The sequence below is a fragment of the Dendropsophus ebraccatus genome, chromosome 9 (genome assembly GCF_027789765.1).
Source record: "Dendropsophus ebraccatus isolate aDenEbr1 chromosome 9, aDenEbr1.pat, whole genome shotgun sequence".
Taxonomy (NCBI): domain Eukaryota; kingdom Metazoa; phylum Chordata; class Amphibia; order Anura; family Hylidae; genus Dendropsophus; species Dendropsophus ebraccatus.
In genome coordinates, this window is record NC_091462.1 from 76337946 (window position 1) to 76365782 (window position 27837).

The 27837-nt window shown below is 38.1% G+C and overlaps 1 protein-coding gene across 4 annotated transcripts in view; it reads left to right on the forward strand.

The window, feature by feature from the left end:
- The window catches only part of RBFOX1 (RNA binding fox-1 homolog 1), a 218106-nt gene that overhangs the window by 70492 nt on the left and 119777 nt on the right, over window positions 1-27837 (forward strand). For all 4 annotated transcript variants that reach the window (XM_069985398.1, XM_069985400.1, XM_069985399.1 and 1 more), the window contains exons 4-7: window positions 6713-6766; window positions 14760-14852; window positions 17424-17484; window positions 19742-19795. In XM_069985398.1, the coding sequence (XP_069841499.1) occupies window positions 6713-6766; window positions 14760-14852; window positions 17424-17484; window positions 19742-19795 (262 nt within the window). The remainder of the gene's footprint in view (window positions 1-6712; window positions 6767-14759; window positions 14853-17423; window positions 17485-19741; window positions 19796-27837) is intronic.

The window sequence follows — 27837 nt, forward strand, 5'->3', positions numbered from 1 at the left end:
TTTGAATAAGCAATCCTGCCATAAGGTAGGTCAACCAATAAAAAACCAACAACTGGAGATGTAGGAACAGTGCCTTAAAGACGAGCTTCACTGCTCTAGACAATCTTGGTCTATTATATTACTTTGTTGTTACTTTAATCAGCATTTAAAGCAGAAAAAGTAAATCAATGTGTCCCCCATGATCATACCACTTCAGGATTCATCAAGAAACAGGCCTATACATAGCCTTTAACTTGTTAGTGTAGAGGTGATGTATTATAGCAGTTGACTGATGGAATTTTACACGTGCACATAAGGTTGACAACTACTTCTAAATCAATGCTTGAAGATTTCATTAGCTACAAGATTAAATCTCCTGGATGTCCTAGAAAATCCAGCTATGTGCTATCTAGATTTAATTCCAATAGACTCCAAGTCAGTTCAGTAAAGCTTAGGATAATTGTAAAGGCTTGACAATCCCTTCACATTTCAGGCTTATAAGGTTACTTCTCAATTGCCAATTTTCCAGTTTATTTAAGATAATTAAAAAGGGGTGTTGACTTTGTTTGGAAGTAGTTGGTGCAAAGTCACAAACATTTCATTCCTAATGGCCAAGACTTTCCCTTACCTTTGGGATGCTCTTCAATATGTTCACTTGCAGTATCACAGAAAACCACAAATACTACATTGCAATACATCAATGAGTTTTGTAAATTTAGCCTTCAGTTTGCTGTGTATATATTGATCGCTACCATGTTTTTTTTTTCTTTCTCCAATGTAATTGTCCATTCTTCATGGTCATTAAGAAATTGTTTTTCCAGTTTTATGTTTGTCAATGTAAAAGAGACCAAGAAACCGCAAGGTAAATATATTGTAAAGAAAATCAATAGTAAAATAGTAATCTACTCTAAATTTATAAAACACACTACCACAATATTTATAGATATGAGACTGGTCAGGTAAAAGCAGAGTCAATTTATTAGATGACTACATCCATATGTTTATTAAAAAAAATGTTTATATTCTTTGAAAGCCATGGTAAAAAATTACCATTACATCATATTAAACCAATTTAAAGGAAAAGTCCAGAGAAGTCCACCCCACACATCTCTGGTAGTCGGGTCCTGACATCACCATTTTACCCAGGAAGTGAAGCCTTGATGCAGTAGTAAGTGCAGGAAAAAAAGCACTTTATAAGCATTTCCCGTAATAAGTGTATATTGGTGATTTGTATAACTTTTGGGGGACAATACAATACTTTAATTTAAAAATTTTACCATACGTCTCCTTTAACCCCTAGACTACCTAGGACGTACCAGTACATCCTAGAAGTCTGTGTCCGGTACCAGTACGTCCTGAGCTATGAAGCGCGCTCTGGAGCGGAGCGCGCTTCATAGCAGGTGGGGGCCGGCTGCAATTAGCAGGGGGCACCTCACTGTTAATGACACGCTGCAGCGATCGTGCTGCAGCGTGATGTTAACTCCTTAAACGCCGCGGCGTTTAAGTGTAAGTGACAGGGGGAGTCCCCTGTCACTTACCGATCGGGTCCCCCACACTGTGACTGCGGGGGTCTCGATCATTAAAATGGACCGCCGGAGGTCTCTTACCTGCCTCCGTGCGGTCCAATCGGCAATCTGTTCACTAAGCCTGCACAGGTAGGCTCAGTGAGCAGAGCGCCGATAACACTGATCAATGCTATGCCTATGGCATAGCAATGATCAGTGTAGAAAATGAAACTAAAGTATGTACAAGTCCCCCAAAGGGACTTAAAATGTATAAAAAAAAGTTAAAATCACTAACACACTACCCCAAAACCCCTCCCCCAATAAAAGTTTAAATCACCCCCCTTTCCCAATATATAAATAAAACATATATAAAAAAAAAACATATAATATGCATAATTGTCCGATCTATTAAAATATAACAAGCGTCGTTGCGAACGGCGTACATAAAAAGAGGGGGAAAAGTGCGCAGATTACCGATTTTATGTTACATTATATATAAAAAAAGAATAATAAAAAGTGATCAAAACGCACGATCTTCACAAATATGGTATTAATAAAAACTAGAGATCATGGTGGAAAATATGACACCACATACAGCCCCATAGGTGAAAAAATAAAACCGTTATAAGTGTCAAAATAGGCCTATTTTATTAATAATTGCCAAAAAAAAGGATTTCATTAAAAAAAATATACATATAACATTAGAGAATCTGTGTAAACCTGCATATGGTTGTGTTCGATCTGACCTATAGAGTAATAGTATCATGTCGCTTTTACCATATAGTGCATTACGTAGACACAGGAACCCCCAAACGTTACCATATTGCATTTTTTTACCATTTTACCTATTTATATCTTCATAAATAATATATTTGGGATTCCGTCATACATGTTATGGTAAACAAAGTACAACTATTCCTGTAACAAACAAGCCATTACATGGCCTTGTAGATAGAAAACTGAAAGTGCTAGAGCTCTTAGAAGGGGAGGAGGGAAAAACGAAAGCGCAAAGATCAGGGCGAAGGATCTGGGTGTACTTGTAGATAATAGACTACAGAACAGCACACAATGTCAGTCAGCTGCTTCTAAGGCCAGCAGGATATTGTCATGCATTAAAACAGGCATGGACTCACGGGACAGGGATATAATATTACCGCTTTATAAAGCTTTGGTGCGGCCCCATCTGGAGTATGCTGTCCAGTTTTGGAACCCGATTCATAAAAAGGATGTTCTAGAGCTGGAGAGGGTACAAAGACGGGCAACTAAACTAATAAGGGGAATGGAGCATCTTAGTTATGAGGAGAGATTAAAAGAATTACATTTGTTTAGTCTGGAGAAGAGACGTTTAAGGGGAGATATGATTAACTTATTTAAATATATAAATGGCCCCTACAAGAGATATGGGGAAAAGATGTTCCAGGTAAAATCCCCTCAAAGGACAAGGGGGCACTGCCTCCGCCTGGAGAAAAAAAGGTTCAATCTCCGGAGGCGACAAGCCTTCTTTACCATGAGAACTGTGAATCTGTGGAACAGTCTACCACAGGATCTGGTCACAGCAAAAACAGTAGAGGGCTTCAAAACCGGCCTAGACAAGTTCTTAGAGCAAAATAATATAAATGCATATGTATAGAACCTATCGCCCCTCCCCCTTCCCTGTATCCATCCCCTCCTTGGTTGAACTTGATGGACATGTGTCTTTTTTCAACCGTATTAACTATGTAACTATGTAACTATGTAACTATGTAAAATTAGCGCAGTCCACTGGGTCATTGTGGGCCTGGTCCTCAAAGGGTTAAAGGAGAAGCTACCAGAAACTACCCTAATTATTAGGGCTTAAGGCAGAATAAAAGTGATGATGGGTTCTCTATAAGCATCTGTGCAGCTATGTTACTTGTATACAGTATACTAATCCCAATGCATGATAATATCCCAAAGAACAACAATTGACTTATTTCCAGCTGCACATTGTAAGAATTCTGTTTTTAGGTCTTAAAGGCACTCTGTACCCACAATCTGACCCCCCAAACCACTTGTACCTTCGGATAGCTGCTTTTAATCCAAGATCTGTCCTGGGGTCCGCTTGGCAGGTCATGCAGTTATTGTCCTAAAAAAATACTTTTAAACTTGAAGCCCCGTGCCAAACGGGAGTATCTGTACCATAACTTTGCACAACCTCTCTGTCCCTCCTCCCCACCCTCTTCATCATTAGGAATGCTCCAGGCAGATTGCCTCCTATTCCCCACCTGTTGCAGCCTGGCAAATGGACTGGATTTTTAAGGACCTGTGCAATGTTCAGCTTGGAGAAAATGTTTCAGATGCATTCCTAATGCTGAAGAGGATGGGGAGGAGGGACGGAGGGGTGGTGCAAAGTTAGGGCACAGATACTCCCGTTTGGCACAGGCTTCAAATTTAAAAGTATTTTTTTAGGACAATAACTGCATCACCTGCCGAACGGACCACAGGACAGATCTTGGATTAAAAGCAGCTATCCGAAGGTAAAAGTGGTTTGGGGGGGTCAGATTGTGGGTACAGAGTCGCTTTAATAATAAATAACTTTTGACAATAAGCGTTCTGTTATTCTGCATAAGAAAATATGAAAAGTTCTACAGTGACGAAGAATCAGACAAAAGCCTTCAATGCCAATATGTAATATTTAAAAAAAATATATATATATTACGCTAGATTAAAAAAAATATAATAATAATAGTAAGATACACCCATGTAGAACCTAGTAGACCACCAGGTCAACAAAATATAGAGATTTCTATTTTTAAAAGTTATACTACTGCTTAAAAATCGTCCTACCACTGTGAAAAGACCACCCAATGCTATGCATCTAAGAGTGTGTGTAGGTATTAAGAAACCATTTTTTGAGTAACAGAATAGAAGAACAGTGAATCAGAACAGTGAATTTAAACATCTGATATGTTAAATGAGGTCCATTGGGTTGATAAGTCTAAATGTGAGGCCTTTGGATGCTATAGAAGGCTAAATGTATATGAAAATGAGGTAGTAAAATACTCCTGTTTCATTATTTCTACATTTACCAGTCAAGCATTATGGAGAATCAGTAAAAGTTTGAGAATATATAACATCTGGTACTTAACATTTGTTTTCATAAAATACCCTCTAGAAATTCAACAAAAATTTAGCATTACCACAAAGAAACCTCTAGTGGTCTCTGAACTATTGGGGGAGCTCAGACCTTTATCATTTATCAATTTCTGTGGGATTACTTAGAGTACAGAAAGTAGACATTTGAAAAGAAGCTAAGAAAGCAAAGGAGATTCTGAAATTGTGAGAATGTAATAAAAATACTATATATTTTAGCTTTTGTATCATTTTTTATTTATTATTTACCTTATTTTACCTTACTTTATGGAGCTAATACATGAATACGAGTTTAGGCACATTGAGGGTGATTTCTCAAACTAGTGCAGAGTAGAATTGTCTTAGTTGCCCCTAGCAACCAATCAGATTCCACCTTTTATTTTCCAAAGAGTCTGTGAGGAATGAAAAGTGGAATCTGATTGGTTGCTAGGGGCAACTAAGACAATTCTACTTTACGCCTGTTTGATAAATCTCCCCCATTGAGTTTAGGCATCACTCTTGGTAGATACATCATATCCCTTAGACATCTTCAATTGTGTGCCTATATGGTTGAATATGTCTGCCATCGATGTCTAGTTAAAAACTCCTTGGTATACTTTTTTTTAAAGTTTAGTTGACTGTGGTTTTCAGTATAAATAAAGCAAGTAATTTGGTTTTCAACTCAATGATTGCTTTTACTTTAATATATGTACAGTATACACATATGTTATCTCTCATTTAAAAGAAAGGAGAAAATAATGGGATCCATATAGTCGCTTGTGTACCTATCAGTAACTTACCTATTCCTGTGAAAAATAATTTGTAATCACTTCCTGCTGAGAACTCAGATCCATTTAGACTAATGATAGCACAATAATTAGTTTGTTGAAAAGGAACACATCTAAACTTACTGCACTGATGACTAAATAATGTCTGCTGGTAATAAGGTCATTTGCCAAGGGATAGAAACACTACAAGCTATTTTCTTGCAGTAAAAATAACAATAACAGATTAAAGATTTTAACATCTGAAACTGTCAGCGTTTTCATTGATCATTTTTGTATATAGGCAAGAATTTCTATAAATATTTTTGGGGAAAAAAAGTTCTCCATTTTTTTTTTAAAGGTTCCCTTTGTGCATGTCGCCTGATTGTTGCCTTTTAAAAGAAAGGGATTATTGACTAAATGGGCTAATAATCGGCCAAATACGGCCTATAATCGCTTGGTGTAAAAGGACTTTAAGGCTAGAATAGGGTACATTAGCTAATACATGACAAAGACCTTCTAAAGGCTCTTTTATATAGGCCGATTATTGCTAATAAGTGTTTCTAGGAATGCTCATTCAGTTGACAATGTAAAAGTGACAGAGATTAGCCAATGAGCAAGAAAACAACTGCTGGTCATATGATTTGAAATTTTGTATGGCGTTTAAATTTATTGTTACTGCCACACATCTCTCTGGGTAAAAAATATATGAGTGGTGGATAACAATTAATGTTAATGGCAGCCCAAATGATGTACTTATCGTTCATGTGCCCCGGCGGTATGATTAGTTATGCCTTGTAAAGGCAATTCAAGCAAGCACCAATCCCACTGATCAGCACTTGTTTGCAGCTACGGAGAACCGCATATTGCTCCATATTAAAGGAGCCTTTTTTATGAGGATCATAAATGTGTATCAGAACAAGCCACATTTGGTTTTGTTTTTTAGTTCATTTTACTGCCGTTTGGTCTATTTTCTATAAGTTTGCAAACTGTTCAAGAAATCACAATTTACATAAAATCTAGAGAGTTTCTGATTAGATAGAGTGTAGACCTCAAAATAATTTCTCACATTGTTATAGTTGACTTTTCCTGTGTGGCTATGTCCATGGACTTTTATAGTAAAAATACTCAAAGGATGGTGAAAAACAGTTTGAACAACTAAAAAATTTGTCCAAAAGAAATTATTTTGACATCCGTGCAGAAAAAGTCTGTTATTTAATACACTGCGTCCGTCATTTCATTGACTTTTATGATTGTAATGCATTAAATCAGGGCAATAAAGGACGTCTTTTCTGTTTTTTTAAACATAGTGTGAACATATCCTTTTTTTCCCCCATTGATTATATCTATTGTTTCTTTTTTTGTCTCCTGCAGCAATTTGGTAAAATCTTAGATGTTGAAATAATTTTTAATGAGCGGGGATCAAAGGTAAGCTATTATATTTCATATTTATATTGTTAATTTTTTACTGTAAATTCATTTATTTTTAAATGTTTTTAACTTAAAAAGAATCATGACATCTATCTATCTATCTATCTATCTATCTATCTATCTATCTATCTATCCCCTAATCTGTTATTTGTTCATTGATGTGGTGAAGTGTTCCTATGGAGTCTTACTTCCAAACATATTGGGGGAAATTTGAAATAAAAGGGGTTATCCAGCGCTAAAAAAAAACATGGCCACTTTCCCCCTACGGTTGTCTCCAGTTTCGGTGGGGTTTTGAAACTCAGTTCTATTGAAGTAAATGGAGCTTAATTGCAAACTGCACCTGAACTAGTGACAACAGTAGGGGGAAAAGTGACCATGTTTTTGTAGCGCTGGATAACCCCTTAAAGCCCCTCCCCCATGCAGTCTGCTGGATTTACTAATCAACGCATGCCTCTTAGTAAATCTAATGGTGCAGAAATCTACACCTGCTAGAGGCCTACATATAAATCAGGCTCTAGAGAAGGCCATGTTCATCCACACCTTGCCAAGTCCCCTTCCAGCCCATTAGGTGAGTGGGTCTTGCGACATGAAATAGGCAAAGATTTGTACGCAAACTAAAAATCTGTGCCTTTCCCATAGTTTATGGCAAGAGCACAGTGATAAATCTGACCTATTCAGTTATTATATAGTTTTATAACCTCTGGTGCCCTGATATTAATTATGATTTTATTTTCTTGCAGTGACCCTCCTTTCCAAGATGTATTTTTATTGTTTAGTTGACTTTCTGTATTTATTGCAAAATGGGGGATGAAAGCTGAATTAATGGGGTGTCATTAGGAGCTTCACAGTCAAACATAATTTATGCCCCCTCAGCTTCCTAATCACACCTCCAGTATTCACCCAACAATAATGTTCCTATCCATCTGACAACCCCATGTCAAGAATCTAAAAATAAAGTAATAAGGATGAGCTACACCTTGCTGATGTATACGGAGAACCACCCACTTCAATTGCACTACTGTCCCAGCGCTAAGAGAAAAATAATAGTAAAAATAGAAAAAAGTAGTAGGCTCTCTAGAAGAGGGTGAAGTGATTTATACAAAATAGTAAATAGTATAGAATGTGTATTTTAATTGTGGCAATATGGGCCATGCAAAAAAGATCTGAGTAATCAATAGACAATTAATATGACATAAAAATGTATGAATAGTTATTCCGTGTCTATAGGTACACTTCTATATAGAACATAAATAATTCAGTACCACAATAATCCAAATGTAGCTACAATATACTTAGTATGTAAAAAATATATGATAAAATGTAAAATATAAATGAATTTAATATAGGTGAAAAAATATATAAAAATATAAAAAATAAAAAAGATAAAGAAAAAATGAAAAAATGAAAAAAATGTGCAATATAAAATATAAAATATCAATATGAGCCCAGTGGTATTTGACTGCGCCGGGCCCAGCGCAGTCACTCCACCTGAATAGATAAACAAATGATCCCGGATCTCTATGCCGAGTACTAGTTCATATCGGCAGTACAACGTTCACGTAATCTCCACTATGGAATGCTAGATATAGTCTATCTTGCGAGTCCCATATATTGTAGGTTAATGCAATATAGATGTCTCAGAGAGGCTCCGTAGTCATAGATTGTGGTGGTACGAGCCGTAATCTTTATAATCTTTTAGATGTTATTATAAGCATATAGGGTAAGTTGGAACTAAAATAATGGTGGTGGAAAAATCCACCTCTCACCCTTCTGAGGACGGCTCTCACGGACCAATGTAGTGCTGTTGTAGTGACCTGACCATGGATGGACTTGGTCTCTCTGGGGTCTGTGCTCCTGTGCTCTAAGTTGGCACGATGTGCTGTCTTGTGTGGAGTATCCTCCGGGCCGTTACGGCGTCTGCTGGTCAGTGAGCACGCGCTCTTTCGAAATGTAATTTGAAATGGATGCCGTGGAGAGTGCGGCTCCAATTCAGGATCTCTTAAGCAAACTTGAGTATAGGTTAATGGCTCTGTTATCCTTTGTTCTTTAGGACGCGTTTCAGGAGGGCTACTTGCTCCTTTCTTCAGCAAAGAATTTTGGATTTTTTCACCTATATTAAATTCATTTATATTTTACATTTTATCATATATTTTTTACATACTAAGTATATTGTAGCTACATTTGGATTATTGTGGTACTGAATTATTTATGTTCTATATAGAAGTGTACCTATAGACACGGAATAACTATTCATACATTTTTATGTCATATTAAATGTCTATTGATTACTTGGATCTTTTTTGCATGGCCCATATTGCCACAATTAAAATACACATTCTATACTATTTACTATTTTGTATAAATCACTTCACCCTCTTCTAGAGAGCCTACTACTTTTTCCTAAGAATCTAAAAATAACTGGAATCACAACACTGAAAGTTACAAAATTATATATCTTCAGTTAAAGAGATTATCCACATGGACTAGTGATACAATGTGAGCTAAAAGCAGTTTATGAGTCCCAAAATACAGACTATGGGGGAGATTTATCCAAATAGTGTAAAGTAGAATTGTCTTAATTGCCACAAACAGATTCCACCTTTTATTTTCAAAGAATCTGTGATGAATGAAAAGCAGAATCTGATTGGTTGCTAGGGGCAACTAAGACAATTCTACTCTATACCATGTTTGATAAATCTCCCCCTATGTTCACACACCATCATGACAGCCATTTTATTTAGACAACCATCAATTAACAGCAAATAACGGCCATTATTTTATAATAATGGCAATTATTATTACAAATTTTTGTAGTGTGTGAACATAGCCTAATACTCCTTGATCCATAACATAGCCATGTGGATAAGGCTTGAGTGTTACTTTATATAACTGTAATCAATGTGTAGCAAACCACAGTAATGACATGCGGTATGTAGGCAAAATATTGTATCTGAAATAACATAAATTAAACCTCCTTCTATTTCACTCTCTACAATATTTATATTTTTTTGTGATTATTTGTTTGGTGTGTAAAATATGCAGTATTAGTAGATAAGAGGTTATGGACTGTGAGCTTAAAATAGAATTACTGCTTTCTTTATAGAGATAATCAAGGGTTTTACATTTTTTCCCTTATCCCCTAGTGATAATTACATTTCTCATCACAGAAAATGAGTTCATGTTTGTGGAATAAAAAAGAAAATAATAACATTTGCTGGAATAGGTATTTTCCTGTTATTGAAGTGAAAGTTGGTAATATAATCTAATATGCTCTCAAGCAATTACCCTGTGTATTGCTCCAATTTACTCTGGTGCAGGGTTTTTCTATCAAGAAAAAGAATCTCTTTACTCCAAGCCTTTGAATACATAATGTGATTTGTATATATTTTTGTTACTGATAAATGTTATACTCTAGCTATTCTGAGCAAATTATTTTCCCATAGCTGTGTAGAGGGGACTTGAGAAAGAGAAATGTGCAACGGTCCTTGTGGCTAATAATAATAAGGAAAAAAGTGTGTGTGTACGAGTATATATAGATAGATAAGCAGTAGGAAAGGAAAAACGCAATCACCAGAAGATAAAATGTAATCCTTTATTTCATCTTATAACATAGCATTACAGCTACTCTCCTTAAGAAGTCAAGGAACAGCTGTTTTGCACTACATGTGTTTCATTACCGCCCCATGAGGGCCATAATGAAATGCATCTAGTGATCTTACCTAAGGTCTTGAAGAGGTACTTGCAATGCTATCTTTTACAAAGTATGAAATAAAGGATTGCTTTTTATCTACGGGTGAGAGCTATGATCTTCTTGTCTTACAGCTGAATATATCACTACTTGTTGTGTGCACTGTGCACCGTTGCTCTACTTGTCCAAAACCTGGGTTGTAGAGTGGGTCTACTTTGTGATACAATCTTTATAGTACAAGTGATTGATGGTCTGACAATATCAAAAGCAGGACATTTTTATTATTATTATTTTTTTAGAAGGTTATCCCTGTTCAGATTTTATATTCTTTGTTGATTCTACCATATATTATTGCCAATCGTCTTTGAAAGATACAAAGCTTGCAAATTAAAAACCTTTAAGGGTACGTTCACACTTAACGGATCCGCAGCGTATTTTCTGCTGCGGATCCGCAGCGGATCCGTAGCAGATCCCCAGCAGATTTCATTTAAATAACTGAACACAGCATCAAATCTGCACCATCAAATCTGCTGCGGATCTGCTGCTGATCTGCTGCGGATCCTGTAGGTGTGAACGCACCCTAAAAGATGTACCTATCAAAATGGATGGGCAATATGCAAGTGTAGTAGAATTGACATAGAACACTCACAGTTTTTAGTGTAACCTAGAGACTTATCTCTTCAGGCTTATAATGTTCCATACATTTTGTTTCCCCCCTTAACTTCTACTTTATACCTTCCATGGTTCCATGCACTTTTTGGCCATTTCCCCACATTGTATGATGGCAGCCGTTCCATGACCTAGCCGGGTCACAGAATGGCTGGTGTAAGAAAAGATCATCCTGGCCGGTACTGCGCCCGTGTGTGCCCGCATCCGATTCCTCCGCTGCTCACAATGGTTGAACTGTGTGTGTGAACTGGCAGGGTTTTCTGCGTCTGCTATTCAATGAAAAGTGACCGCAGAAAACTGACATGTCAGTTTCTTGCGGGGCCGCTAGGGATCCTGGCTGAAGTGTATACCATGTGTATACACTCCGGCCGGGATTCCTTAGAAGGCAGCACTACGTAAGTTCCGTAGTAACAACAGCAGTGATTACTACGGAACTTACTTAGTGGAAACATGGCCTTTACCTGTACTACTGAGAGATTGGCAGGTCACTGGCTCACCCAACACTTATAGGCACTTTCTTATTTAATGTACAATGGCTGGACAATCTGCAAGAAACACTGCCTCTTGTGTCAACCATAAATCATTTGGATGGTCCCTTTAAGGGGGTTCAACAATTCAAGTAGTAATAGAAAGTAAGTAATTGATGAACACTGGTTGGCCATGGCATGTACATGTGCAGACATTGAGTTACTTCCCTGATTTCTTTTAAACCTCCATGATTTCTGCCTGCTTTACAAACTAATATATAGCTACTGCACAAAGCACTTCATTCAGCCACCACTGATGGAGAATGTGCTAATATTTTATAATTATATATGTCTCTAGTTTTTGCTGCTGGCATCTTTTTTTATTGAATCTGTGTAACTAAGCAGCACAGCACATCTATAAATTTCCCAGAATGAACCTTCAGTCAAGTTGGTATCCTTGTGGATATGTAGATACATTGTAACCATTTCATGAACACACAGTCCCTGTCAGAAAGCATTTTCAGATTTTGAATTTGAACAAAGGGGTAACGCTTTCTGTCTCTAATTCTTTCAGTTTACCAAATATATACTTACACTTTGATATACTGTTTATGCAGATGTCTCCTTCTTAACCTTCCCTCATTTTTCAACACAGAATATATGCTATAAGATGAGTAGCTTCCACAATACTCTGTTGGGATATGGAAATACTATAGGGGAAATTTATTAAGACAAGTATGAGCATGGCATCCCTAAATAAAGACCAAGCCCTCAAAATACGGCCATATTTTCACCTTAGCATTCGCACAGCCTAGTTGTTTAATTATTGATTATTAATTCTAAAATAATGTATGCCTGCCATATGTGTCTGTCATTTTGTCTGCAGTTTGTGCCCTAATAATGTTTACATGTCCTGAATTGCGAGCTAATACGTGACAAGAATTCTTCTCAAGCTTTAATTGTCTAACTTTCTTGTGGCTATTATTTCTCCTTGTTTTTCCACTAAGTGATTGTTTTATCAGAGTCTGTCTACATTTCCACAGTGGTAGTAAATGGTTATGTCAGGTTCATTTATCCATGTGGTATTTTGGTAACCTTTTAAAGTTCTTGCTTAATTTGTTTTCATAATGTATTGATTTGCAACATAAACTTTCTGAAGGAAATACATAAGGGAAAAGCTAGGGACATAAAATGTTATTGTGAGCCTTCTTTGGAATATATAAATGTAATGTAAATATCTAACTATCTATACCATCTCCTTACCTTCTAAGTTTTGGAAATTAAAAAGATGGACATGTATATTACTCATAGAAAACCTCAAATTTCCCCAAAATAGAGAATATTTGTCAGGAAGCTCCTGGCTCCTGATTGGTGTGCAGTCACAGCTGACACCAGAAGATCGGGTTACTGCAGATATTTTCCACACTGTCAGTGCACAAGTCCTATTTTTATTAGTAGGGCCCATGCATGGAACTCAGCGTGGTACATATCCAATATAACCCGATCTTTCGCATCAGCTGCAATTGCAAACCAATCAAGCAATGAACCATGTTGTTATTCATCGGGGCATACCATAAATTAGCAATGGCCATGTTAAATGTAAAAGTGTATAACTGAACATTTGCTGCAACATTTATGCAAACAAGCATGCTATAGTTGTTTGTTTCTTTATTATCACTACTTTTTAGGAATATGTCTTAGAACTAACCTAGAAAAAAGTATACAGTATACAGATAGGCTTTGTTCAAACAACATACTTTTTATGAAAAGAATGGCCATTGTTTTCAATTTACACAAAAGCCATTCTTTTCGTATTGAAATGATTTGCATTGAAGTCAATATAAACAACAGCCGTTGTTCAGATAATGTACAACGGACATTGTTTTGAGTGCCAAATAATGGTTGTTGTTTATATAAAATGTAAACATAGCCATAAAGTACATTTGGTTTATAAACAATTATATTGTGATCTCTGTATAAGGGTAGCTTCACACGTACCGGATCCGCAGCGAATATCACCCTGCCAGTGTGCAGCGTAATTCACTGCGGATCCTGTACTGTGAAGCTGAAAGGGTTCCATACACACAGCGGATCCTCTGCATGTATGGGACCCCGTCCATTTAACCCCCGCCAACGGCCGCCCGCCCGCAGCCCCAGCCCCGAGCATACATTACCTGCTCTGCACTGCGGCTGTGTGTGACACTTTCCTTGCTCCATATCAGCCAATCAGGCAGCTCTGATTGGCTAATGAGGAGCGAGGGGAGCCGGGAGCATCACACACAGCCGCGGCGCCGAGCAGGTAATGTATGCCCGGGGCCGGGGCTGCGGCCGGCGACGGGGGTTAAAGGGGCCGGGTCCCATACAAGCAGCGGATCCGCTGCATGTATGGGACCCATTCATCTTCACAGTACAGGATCCGCAGCAGATTACGCTGCAAACTCACAGCATGAAATCAGCTGCGGATCCGGTACGTGTGAAGCTACTCCGAAAAGTTTTAGGGTGATTGTCAAAGTACCTAAAATTTTCCTATAAAAAGTTAGTCATGGCAGTGTCCAAAACTTATCTTCGGAATCAGCTTGTTTCTCTAACCTCAGAGAGGGACAGGTGCACTTGCTCCAGAGAAGGAGTAGATTTTAGCCATTTTATGCCTGCCAGCCTCCAGCAGCCTTTCCGCACACCCGCCCACCGAGTAGTTTGTGCACAAATCTGCATCTTTTGTGAATTCCGTATGCCATATAAATTCCCCTCAGTGTGCCTCTATGCTATAACCATAACATTTCAGTGAATTTTACCCCTAAAACCATAGTTCATAGTTGATCTTTAGAGACAAAACAGTATAAAGATTACTGAATACTTACTTATTAAGTGCTACTACTAGATGATACTATTTTATTTTTTATTAGATATTTAATTATCTACAGTGACATGAACAGGTACATCCACTCTCTTCTCTACTTGTCTGTTACTTGACTTGTTGCTGAAATTCTAATTATATTTTACGTATTTGGCAATAACTGTTTTATTCTTTACACTCCTTGAAGATGCATGTTATAAATAAGCTTATGATGTTTTCATTGAAAAATAAATGAATGTAAAGTAAAATAAAATAATAAAAACTGAAATATTAATATGCATGTTATTCTTCCCTTCTCCCTCCTGCATGCAGGGATTTGGTTTCGTAACTTTCGAAAATAGTGCTGATGCGGACAGGGCGAGGGAGAAATTACACGGCACGGTGGTAGAGGGCCGTAAAATAGAGGTGCATGTTAAAATATTTTATTGTCTCTTTATTGTATATCTTTACTTAATTGCTTTTTTTTTTACTGTAAATTTGCTTTTTTTTTTCATTTGAAATGTCTGTTCTCCACATGTATTTTTTATGTAATCTTAAAATTGTCATCTTTCCATACTCTCTTTCTTTTAATTTCATTGATGAAAAAAATGCCATAATAATATATTTTTGTTGGTTAAGTCCATTTACATCCAACAGTTTTACTTGTCAGTATCCATTGTTACCACAGGTGCCATTTGAGATGGACAGAAAAAATGTTGCATACTGAGGCTATGTTCACACAACGTCAAAATAAGAGAAAAGGCGTCCACTTTTTAAATTTAAAAAGACTTCCATTGCTTCAATGTAATTGACGTTATTTTTTAATTGTTAACACACAGTTTTTACTTTTTCACCGTCCTTTCAATGTTTTTACTTTTTAATTAAAGACACACCCAAAGACCATTCAGTCCACCTAAACTAGAATAATGTACCAGCAGAAATCATTTCACTGATGGGCGGCCAAACAACGAAATGACAGACTTCATTTTAAACTCAAAATGAGGGGTGTCATTTTTTTCTTTTAAAAAATGGAGAGGAAAAAAAAAAACCTTGTGTGAACATAGCCTCATACAGTGACCGTAAATGTTTTTGTTTTCATCCAGTGTATAGCTAATTCATAAAATATGCCCTTTAAACTGTCTAACAACATGGACGAGTTAGGTTTTTATCTATTTACTTTATTAAATAAGAATTTTTGTATTCTGGATTTAAAAAAAAAATCCAACATATAAATTCTTAAAAGGATAGTGCCAACTTTAAAAGTTATCCTCTGTTGTCAGTGTTATCAGGATAGGTCATGATAGGCTGATTAGTGGGAGATGACTGTTGGTAGTCCCATCGATCCAGAGATCAAAGAGGAATGTCCTCTGAATTAATAGAGTTTACTACACACATACAGCCACATCTATTTATTCTTTATAGGCTGAACATTGACAAACACTAAGCTCAGATGAACAATTTTCCTCCATTCTTTATATCGGTGGGGTCCCAACTGACCCCACTGATCAGCTTGTTATCTCCTATCCTCTGTATAGGGGGTAGTATTTGGAATTGTGTATTTTAAACAGGCAGTGTTATTTCAACAAATTGTATGGATCACTAATGAACATAAGAAACTTTGTAATAAATCAGCCAAAAATGCTTGCTTCTCCTATTATTAATTATCTTGTCCACCCCCACTAAACTGTATTTCATTTACAAATATCAGATGGGTACTGTAATGTAGCTAGCTTAGTGATCAAGTTACAGACAAGGCTTCTCTATAGGGGGGCATGGGGGAAGTAAGGGTCTGCTTCCCACCTCTAGGAATGCCAAAAATAACAAATTTTGTTTGCAGAGCAGAAATCTGCAGAAACATGCAATATCAAAGATATATGATGGCCAGATATAATGCTGCTCCTCATATATATACATGGCAGCTTATCCTAAAAAAGTCTTACAACTTTACAACTTTCTTACAATGTAATAAAAACATTTTTTCTAGTTCCTGGAAGAACAGGCAGATATATGTAAGGTACCATGTGTTTCCTGGCCCAAACAGATCATTACAACAGTTTGGGATGGAAACTGTTGCTCATGGATTTACTTTAAGAAATGTGTAAAGCTAGCCTTAGTTACGTAAAGCATAGGCCATACTTTACATTGCGTTCTATGGTTAACTAGAGTGCGGGCACACCCTAATGTGCCCGCACTCCAATTAAGATGAAGTGATGTTTACCCGACCGATACTGCAGTATCGGCTGGGTAAACATCTAAGACAGTGGCCGTTCTGTGACATGGCCATGTCACACAGTGGTCGCAACATGGCCTCAAACTAACCAAGTGTTCCATAAACTGACATAGGTAACTTTTGAGCAAACTTTTTTTTTTTTTTTACAATGAAGGCACATTGCTGGCTGTAATTATGAAGACGATTGCTATGTCCACGACCAGCTTTAGTAATGCATACTTTTGTTTATTGTTTGTTAGGAGTGATAAAGACGAGTTTATGCAGTTTTGTTAGGTCCTATGGTCACCATGATATTCTTATTTGTTTGATGGGGATTTTCCGATATCTTTTTACCAAGTATTTTTGTTTCTGCGTTATTTGTTAGTTTTGACAGTTTCAGATCACTCTTTTTCTTTCCTCTACTTTTTCCACTGCATGCTGCTTCATATAACATTCTTCTTTGATTATTTTAAATATTTATCATTTCGGTGTTCTCATAGAATATGAGCATGCTCTTGAATTCTAAATTATGCAAAACCTTTTAATTTCCTTTTAATGTCTCTTTATTAAATTTTAATTGATACGCTGTTGCTTTATAAAATGATTTGTATTTTTATAATGATTGAAGTAAATGTAATTAGAAGTAATTTGATTTTTTTTCTACACCTCTGTGTATTTTTCTTATACAATTATAATAAAGTAATATTTATTTTAAAATGTATAGGCATGAAAATATCAAACCTGCACTTGCAGAACAAACACACTAATTCACTTTTGTATATGCATAGGTTAATAACGCCACAGCACGTGTTATGACAAATAAAAAGACCTTGAATCCTTACACAAATGGTAAGTTTTTATTAGGTTAATTTAATTATTAGAATATATATATATATATATATATATTGACAAGAATAATTGCAATTGATGCCACAGATGTGTTTTCTAAATCATAACTAAAAACTAGAGAGATAAACAAATAGTTATGGACAGTCCATACTCTTTAGTTCAGTTTGAGGCTGTGTTCCCACAACGTCTTTTAAGGTGAAATAGCAACATTGTTTTTAAAATTAGAGAAGTTATTTTAGAATAATGCTCATGAATCATAATTGTTATTAACAACCATGGGCTATGTTCACATGACACTTTTTACTGGCTGTTTGATACTTAAAACAATGGCTGTTGTTTTGAGCATCAAATAACGTTCGTGGTTTAGCCTGTTTCAGAGCCAACAGTGCAATGTTGTCTGTTGGTACATTTTTCTAGTTCAGGTGTGATGATTGCCCATTGGGTTTGTCTATAATTGAAAAGTTTATTGACTTTAATAGTAAAGATGGTGAAAGGCCGGTGAAAAAAAGAAAACTGAACAACTAAAAGATAATGTCCGATATTTGCAAAAGACGTCTGCGAATGATTGACAATGATCATTATTTTGAAGTGTATTATTTAATTTAAAAAAAAAAAAAGCGGACGCCTTTGCTCTTTTTTTTACTCACGCGTCTTTTTTTTGGGCCGTTTTGTTGCCAAAATGGCAGCTGCCCCCCCAAAATAGCTGGGAAATAGCCCCCCCAAAAAGACGTTATGTGAACTTAAACAATGCCTTAAAAAATGTTGACATGTACTACCTAGCATTGCTATCAAATTGCTATATATTGTCAGAAATTCTAATACAAATCTCTAGTCAAAACATTTTAAGCAATAACATTTCTTGTAATAAATGTAATTGGTAAACCAAATCGGTAATAGTATTCACATTACCAATGACAAAATAAGAAAAGTAAAATATCAAGTACAAATTCAGTACAGTTGTTGGAATAGGACATTATTAAAACAGCATAAGCATTTAAGCAGTAGAAAAGAGCAGTGATTTCTCTAATGACCCGCCATTTGCAATGGCAAATGTCAAAGAATAATTGACATTTAATGCATGAAGACAAATACAGCCATTAACACCCACAACAAAGAACTTACCTCCATAAATGACAACATCAGGCTCTATGGCTGTTCTTTTACTAGGACAGTGACATTAGCTCTTCTTACACATGATTAACCCACACATTTATGAGCCAGCACATATCTCTCTGACAAGATAAAGTAAATTTTAATTGGTGTTATTTTCATCATGATAAATTAAGTCTTTCCTGCGTTGGCTCTAAAAAAAAAGTTGGCTAATACAGCCATCAGAAAATGGAGTGGGAAGGAAATGAAATATGAAGGTACTTCTCAGCTGTGTGCATCGACCTGGAGCTGAGAAGAATTTCATGGACAAATTGAAGACCCATTAGTGAAACTTGAAATGTAATATAGAGCCTTAGACTTCTTGACAGTATTGTCTGAAGGTTTTGAGAATCATTAAAATCATTCTTCTCTGTGTCAGGATTCAATCACATCGCTGCAAAGCTCTTAATTGTAAAAATTCACAAAAATATACAATGATGTGATTGAAATGTTGATATAACTAAAGGACAAGAAGAGTATCTTAACTAGTAAAAGGAACACGCCAGTCACTACTCCTCTATTAGCTTTAGCTGAGGAAGCAAACATTTCAAACCAGTGAAAAAAGTCAGACAGCACTCAGCTTGGAAGATCCCAAACAATACAATGGTAGCAGGAAAAAAAAGCATAGCAGAACTCACACAGCACACCATTTTCATATAAACATTGTGACGGTGGGGGATACGGACAATTGGAGCATAGGGCTGTTTTGCACAGGTGAGCTTTTTTCAGCCAGGTGATATCACAAGGCTAGAAGAAGAGCACCTGCTCAAAAAAGCCTTATTAGTACATTCTAATTGGGTGTATCCCTTTCGGTCAAAATGGTTTGCGTGGTGAGTGCCTCTATTTTTATTTTTTCTATCACTAAAGTATGTTAACTGTTAACCATTGAAGCTTATGACTTGAAACATCATCGAAATGTGTAGCAATAAAGAAAGGATGAAGCATTGTGTGCACATGTACTTTCTTCTGATTCTGCACCGCAGAATTATGGGTTCCCTTTTGTTCCTGCGCAAATGTAATTTTTTAAGTCTCCCTATACTTGTTAAAACAAATGCAATCTGCATGGTGTATTATGCACTTAATAATTTTTTTAAATTTTGCTTTATAGGGTGGAAGTTAAACCCTGTTGTCGGTGCAGTTTACAGTCCTGAATTCTATGCAGGTAAGATTTTGATCAATCTAATTTTTTAATGCAAAATAAATCACAGAAAAATGAAAAGAATATTTGCTGCATTGATTGTGTTATAATGCAATTATCATACATTCAGAACTAAGTCTACTGATGCCTAGTAGAAGGGGTGTAGAAATATATATTGAGTTCTTCAGATTTAGCTAAATCACTTCAGAATAAACTGAATCACCCATCTCTACTTCTGACCCTTCCATACACATGCACTGTAGGTCCTCTCAGCTGTGCAAGCATGTGTTCTCATTAGGAAAAGGGGAATAAATCACTGTCAGCCTATGCTCATACGACATTAAAACAACAAAAAAAAAAAAGGGATCCACTGCTTCAATATAAAAAATGTCCTTTCATGCTGCGATTTGAATGACTTCAATTCAATGCATTGAAGTCTAATCCAAATTATTTTTGGACGTCTTTTGCTAATTTTTAGTTGTTCCCACACTGTTTTCTTATTTTACCGTCTTTTCATGTTTTTTTACTATTAAATTCATTAGACTTTTCAATTGAAGACATTCCTCTCCCAAAGTCCAATTAGCTTACTTAAACTAGAATAATACAGCCATCATTTGACTGAAGGGTGGCCAAACTGCAAAATGACGGACGTCATTTTTTGTTTTAAAAAATGAAAAAGATAAAAATGTTTTGGGAACATCCAATGAAAATAAAACAGTCTTCCTTCAGGGAAGAATCAGGACCCCTCCATACACATTAGATAGCTGTCCAGACCTGTCAAAAGTGGTGGGTTGTAGTAATGTTAATCTAACATGTATGAGAACCTCAAGGATGTGCTCAAATGGGGCAGATCATGTCTATTGCAGATTTTTTTTTTATTGTTTCTACAGCATGTGTAAGTCCCATGTAGATTAATTGGACTTCAAAGAAATGTCTGCAGCAAATCAATTTCATCTGAAAACATGGTAGCCATTGTGAAGGCAAGGTTATGACCCCACTATGGTCAAAAACTTAGCGAGCAAGTGGTTTTATTACAATTTTACTTTTTTTTTTAAATGTCCTTTTTTTAAGATAGATGTGTGTACACACCTTTATTTTTAAAATGTATTGCAGTTGTTTGACACTTTTTATAGTATTGTTGTTCACCAGCCATGATGTGCTGGAGGAGTAATGTGTCTTTAACATGCCTAGTTGCATATGCATCATTTTGGTACATTTGGCACCATTTTAGCCCTTATCTCTGACACTTAAATGTATTTACCTGACAACTTTATTGATAGATTTCCCCCTGTATATCAGTTTCCAGCAAGATTAGGCTGCCATTGATAACATGCCAGACAATGTTAAAAATGCCATGTACTTAGCCATTTACTTAGAGCACCATATGCTTAGCAAAGCCTAAGTCAGTCATTTTTACTGCACTGAAGAGATATGGACATCACTCAAGCATAGGCACTTCTCTCCTTTCCTTTTCTTAATATTGCTTGAAAGTCTTGAGAGCGCCGATCATTCTGCCAAATTCTGTATAATTTTTACATCTATGCTCCCAGACTGATTAATGTACACACAGACACAATACAGAGCAGCTTTGTTCTTGGAGCCAACATATAAAATGAATATTTGATGCATATAAAGAGGTACTTTTCATTTTGTTCTTTATGTCTTAGGGCATTTTCCAGGCTTTGTCAAATACTCATATGAGTCTATATGATGTTGGTGTGATGTAGTGGGACATTTCTTGATGACTCTCTGTGTAACTTGATAAAGGCATTAAACCTGAACTGACCCCTTTTGGCAAAATAGAAGATATTTGTAAAATGGAACTGTAGAGATCATATCACTTCAGATGCAAGATCTATAATGCTGCATAACATTTAAATAAGCTTAGAAGGGGATTATGCATTTTCAGACCTTTTAGAATGTGCAGGCATGGAGGATATCAATTTATAAATAGTGAAATTATACAGCTCTTTCATTTTCTGTGATTCGACATTATTAAATGCTTAACAATATAAAACATTTGATAATATCTTGTTCTTTTTAACCCTTTCATGACTGGAGTGTCTGCAACTCATAGGACCAGAACAACTTTTTACTTTTTCTTAGATTTGTTAGTGTGCTTAACCCCTTAACGACATCGGGCGTACCTATACGCCCCCGCAGGGTGGGCTTTAATGCAAACGGGCGTATAGGTACGCCCGATGTTTCTCCGATCGCTGTGTGTTCACACACAGCGGTCGGGGAAGATGGCCTGCTATAAATCATAGCAGGCCATCTTAGCTTCACGGCACGGGGGGTGGTTAACACCCCCCGTGCTTACGATCGCCGCTATAGGCTGATCAATTCAGATCAGCCAATAGCGGCGATCGGAACCTTTCCGGGTCATCGGTGACCCGATGACCCGGAAAAAAATGGCGGTCGGTGCTGTCCGAGGACGGCACCGACCCCCATTACTGTAAAAAGTAATGGTGGTCACCGTGCCACCGGCCCGATCGCCGTTCAGGGCGATCGGGCCAGTGGCACGGCGATCAGAGTCCCACAAATTAGTAAATACCTGCCCTGGACCCTTCAGCTAGGTAGCCGAGGGGTCCAGAGCAGGTATTTGTACATTACTCACCTGTCCCGGGCTCCTGATCGGCGTCTTCCGGGTTCGCGGCATCCTCGTCTTCGTTCGGGTCTTCGGCTTCCTCCGTGACGTCACGTTCGGCTTCTCTCGGCTATTTTCGGCTCCAGCGTAGTTTTTTTCCGTATTTTGCGCTCTGCTGCCCTCTAGCGGCTGATATGTGTAATACACTTATCAGCAGCTACAGGGATGTTCAGAATGTAGAAAAAGTTTTTCAAATTTTTTTTTTTCAATTTTCCGCACCCTATCGCCGCTGAGTGTTGATCAGCATCGCACGAAAGTGCGCTGCTAATCAGCAACTCCTCCTTTTTGGCGTAGGGTGTTTTTTTTCTATATTCTACTGCCACGGTCTGCTAATAAGTGCCGCACATAAGTGCGGCATTTATCAGCAACTCCTTTGTTGGCGTAGGTTTTTTTTTTATACTTACTGTAAAAAAACACGTAAAAAACACTACATTACACCACACTACATTGAATAAAGTTTGACACTACACCACTACATACCCCATATACTAGTCCCCGTATAAAGATGGCCCCCAGGGTGTTTTCGGCGTCAGAGGGATACGTTATTATTGCCTCCGACACCGAAACAGCCAGTAAGGATGAATGGGGGGATCCTTCTTTCCTCCATTCATCCTCATCATCCTCATCATCCAGTGACGTGTCTGGGGGTAGCATAGCATACGCTACCCCCCAGACACGTCTTTTCCGCCAGTACCGTCCCAATAAGAGATGACGGTATGGAGTGAAATTCTACAAACTCTGTGAGCGTACCTCAGGGTACACTTACAGATTTAGGGTACGTGCACACTGCGGAATGGTGAAGGATAACCCTTTGTGCATTCTGCAGCTGGCACCCGCCGGCGGACTGATGCGGGCGCATGTCTCCACCCGTGTCATAGACTCCATGTTATGCATGGGTGGATTCCATCGTCCGTCCAAAGAATGAACACGTTGGACGAAGAGCGGAATCCGCCCGTGCATAGAATGGAGTCTATGACACGTGTGGAGACGTGCGCCTGCATCAGTCAGCCGGCGGGTGCCAACTGCGGAATGCACGAAGGGTTATCTGTCGCGATTCCGCAGTGTGCACGTACACTTAGAGTGTATGTAGGAAGGGACACCCGAATGCAGCCACCAGATGCCCCCCCCCATCCTCGGAACAAGTGGGAAGATCATCCGGGAACTGATCTTCCCACTGCTGGATAAAGGTTACCACCTGTACGGGGATAACTTTTATACCAGCACCCCCTCTTCCGGTCCCTCGCTGCCCTGTAGCTTGCGGCACGATCCGAACATATCAGAAGTAGTAATAGCACCCTAATATTTAGCAGCCATGGAGCGGCCCCAGCGCTTCTGGATATGAAGGACCCCGTATCGCACCAGGACAACATTTTCCAGGTGACGTCCCCCACACTGGAAAAAGGGAGACCCCAGAAGAAGTGCAGAGTGTGGCGTAACAGGGGGATCAGGAAGGACGCCATTTTCCAGTGTGACACCTGTCCTGATCCCCCCGGCCTCTGCATACTGGATCGCTTCAAGGCGCACCACACGTCATCGGAGTTCTACATTATCTAAATTCTGTCCCTTATTCCTATTTCAGGGGTCACGTTGATCCAGGGTTATTCTGATCGCCATTATGGAGTCGGGAAGGAATTTTTCCCCTGTGATGAGGCTACTGTCGTCTGCCTCACGAGGGGTTTTTGCCTTCCTCTGGATCAACACAGGTTGAATTTGATGGACACCTGTCATTTTCAACCTTTAAACTAATAATTGGCCTAATACCCCCAAATAAATTAGAATTGTCCCTTTTTCCCCAGCTAAATAGGTATGGCTGCCATTCCCATTAGAGGATGCCATGATGCAATTACAAAGCCTCTGTGCGGCCAGGACAGTAGAAACCCCCCACAAGTGACCCCATTCTGGAAACTACACCCGATAAGGAATCTAACAAGGGGGGCAGCGGGGATATGGCCCCCTGGTGACGGCCACATTTGGGATGTGAAAATGAAAAAAATTGTATTTTTTATTTTCTCGGCACATGTTCTACATAAGTGCCCGTCACCAGTGGGGTACATATCCTCACTGCACCCCTTGTTAGATTCCTTATGGGGTGTAGTTCCCAGAATGGAGTCACTTGTCGGGGGTTTCTACTGTCCTGGCAGCACAGGAGCTTTGTAATTGCGACATGGCCTCTATCCTCCATTCCAGCCTCTAAATGGCGCTCTGTCCCTTTGGTGACTTGCCCTGTGCCCATATGGCACATTATGCCCACATATGGGGTATTTTCGTACTCAGGGGAAACTACCCTACACGTTTTGTGTTCATTTTTCTTTTTTAACCCCTTGTGGAAATGGAAAAAAATCAAGGCTAGACCAACATTTAGTGTAATTTTTGTAAAATTTTTACTCTAAATCATTAATCTTGTCATGATTTTTTCATTTTCACAAGGGGTTAAAAGATAAAAAAAAACATTTAATGTGTAGCGCAATTTCCCCTGAGTACGGAAATACCCCACATGTGTACATAAAGCGCCATTCGGGTGCAGGGTAAGCCTCCGAAGGGACGGAGCGCCATTTGGTTTTTGAAGGCTGGATTTGGATGAAATGGATTTCGAGGGGCCATGTTGCATTCAAAAGGCCCCTGTGTTGCCAAGACAGTTGAAACCCCCCACAAGTGACCCCATTATGGAAACTGCACCCCTCAGGGAATGTAACAAGGGGTGTAGTGAGCATATGGACCCCACTGGTGACGGGCACAAATGTGGAACAATGTGGCGTGAAAATGAAATATTACATTTTTTACACTATAATGTTGGTTTAGCCTTGAATTTATCATTTTCACAAGGGGTTAAAAGAGGGAAAAAAAAACAAAATGTGTAGAGCAATTTCCCCCGAGTCCGAAAATACCCCACATGTTGACATAAAGCGCCATGTGGGCGCAGGGCACGTCTCCCAAGGGAAGGAGCGCCATTTGGATTTTGGAGGTTGGATTTGGCTAGAATGGATGATGAACACCATGTCGCATTTACAGAGCCCTCGTGCTGCCAAAACACTGTAAACCCCCCACAAGTGACCCCTTTCTGGAAACTGCACCCCTCAAGGAATCTAACAAGGGGTGCAGTGAGGATATGGACCCCTTGATGACGGGCACATTTGTGCCATGAAAGTGAAAAAATGACATTTTTCCCTTTCACGTCACATTGTTCCACATTTGTGCCCGTCACCAGTGGGGTCCATATGCTCACTGCCCCCCTTGTTAGATTCCTTGAGGGGTGTAGTTTCCAGAATGGGGTCACTTGTGGGGGATTCCAGTGTCTTGGCAGCACGAGGGCTCTGTAAATGCGACATGGCGCTTGATATCCTTTTCAGTGAAATTCAGCTTCCAAAAGCCAATTGGCGCTCCTTCCCTTTGGAGGCTCGTCCTGCGCCCCCTTGGCACTTTATCGCCACATGTGGGGTATTTCCGTACTCGGGAGAAACTGCGCTACACATTTTGTGTCTTTTTTTGCCTCTTATCCCTTTAAGAAAATGAAAAATTAAAGGCTAGAACAACATTTTAGTGTAAAAAATAAATTTTTCTTTTTTCACGCCATATTGTTCGGAAAATCTGTGAAGCACCTATGGGGTCCAGATGCTCACCGCACCCCTTGTTACATTCCTTGAGGGGTGTAGTTTTCTAAATGGTGTCCCTTTAGAGGTGTTTTTTAGGTTTTGGCACCCCAGAGCCTCTGCCAACCTGAAGTGGTACAGTCAAAAATGGCCAAATATAACGGAGGCGTTGAAATTCACTAGGCGCTCCCTTATATCTGAGGCTTGTGGTTGCGTCAAATAGCGCAATAGGGTCACATATGGGGTATTTCTATAAACTGCAGAAACGGGACAATAATTATTGGGGTGCATTTCTCTGGTAATAGGTTTATAATTATGAAAAATATTGGATTACAATAAAATCTCTGCACAGAAAATTAAAATTTTCAAATTCCTTACACACTTAGCTTTTATTTCTGTGACTCCCCTAAAGGGTTAAAACACTTTCTGGATATGCTTTTGCAGAGTTTGGGGGGTGCAGTTTCTGAAATGGGGTGCTTTGTGGGGCTTTCTAACATACAGGCCCCTCAAATACACTTTAAGGCTGGGTTCACACACAGTATATTTCAGGCAGTATTTGGTCCTCATGTAAGGTCCTCGTTGCAACCAAAACCAGGAGTGGATTGAAAACACAGAAAGGCTATGATCACATAATGTTGAAATTGAGTGGATGGCCGCCATATAACAGTAAATAACTGCCATTATTTCAATATAACAGCCGTTGTTTTAAAATAACAGCAAATATTTGCCATTAAATGGCGGCCATCCACTCAATTTCAACATTGTGTGAACAGAGCCTTTCTGTGTTTTCAATCCACTCCTGGTTTTGGTTGCAATGAGGACCTGACATGAGGACCAACTACTGCCTGAAATGTACTGTGTGTGATCCCAGCCTAAACCTGAACAGGTCCCTAAAAAATCTGATTTTGAAATTTTACTGAAAATTTGGAAATTTGCTGCTAATGTTTTAAGCTCCCTATTGTCTAAAAAAAAAGAAAGATAGTTTAATAAATGCCGCCAACATAAAGTAGACATGTTGCTAATGCTATTTAATATATAATTTATGTGGTATAACCACTTTCTGTATACGCAAAAAAGTTTCAAAGTTGGAAAAATGCATTTTTTCACATTTTTTCACATTATTTGGGTTTTTTTCATAAAGATTTGTTATGAGTATCGACTCCAATTTACCAGAAATGTAAAGTACAATATGTCACGAGAAAACAATCTCAGAATCAGCCGGATAGGTAAAAGCATCCCGAAGTTATTAATGACTAAAGTGACACAGGTCATATTCATAAAATTTGTCTCTGTCATTAAGGCCCTTTCAGGCTCTGTCCTTAAGGGGTTAAATAATAATAATAATAATAATAATAATAATAATAATAATAATAATAATAATAATAATAATTCTAAATAATTTATTTTCATTTTTTTATAGAAAAGTCCTTTTGGCTATGTTCACACAACATTTTTTCAGCTCTGTTTAAAATTACGTCCGTCATTTTGAGTATAAAATAACGGACACCATTTAGCACCCTGGCCTCCCCTTGCAATGACGGCTGTTGGTACATTATTCTAGTTTGGATTACTAATTGGACTTTGGGTGTGGCTTAATTTAAAAGTCCTTTGAATTTAATAGTAAAAAGGTAGAAAGATCGGTGGAAAAAGAAAAACTGCGTGTGAACAACTAATCAAAAATGTGTTTGCAAAAGACCTCCAAAAATAATCATCATGTTCATTATTTTGACGTCCGCGGTAAAAACGTCCCATTATTTAATGCATTGTGTGCATTGAACGTCCATCTTCCAATTGACTTCAATGTATTGCCATTGCAGTCAGGTAAATCGCGG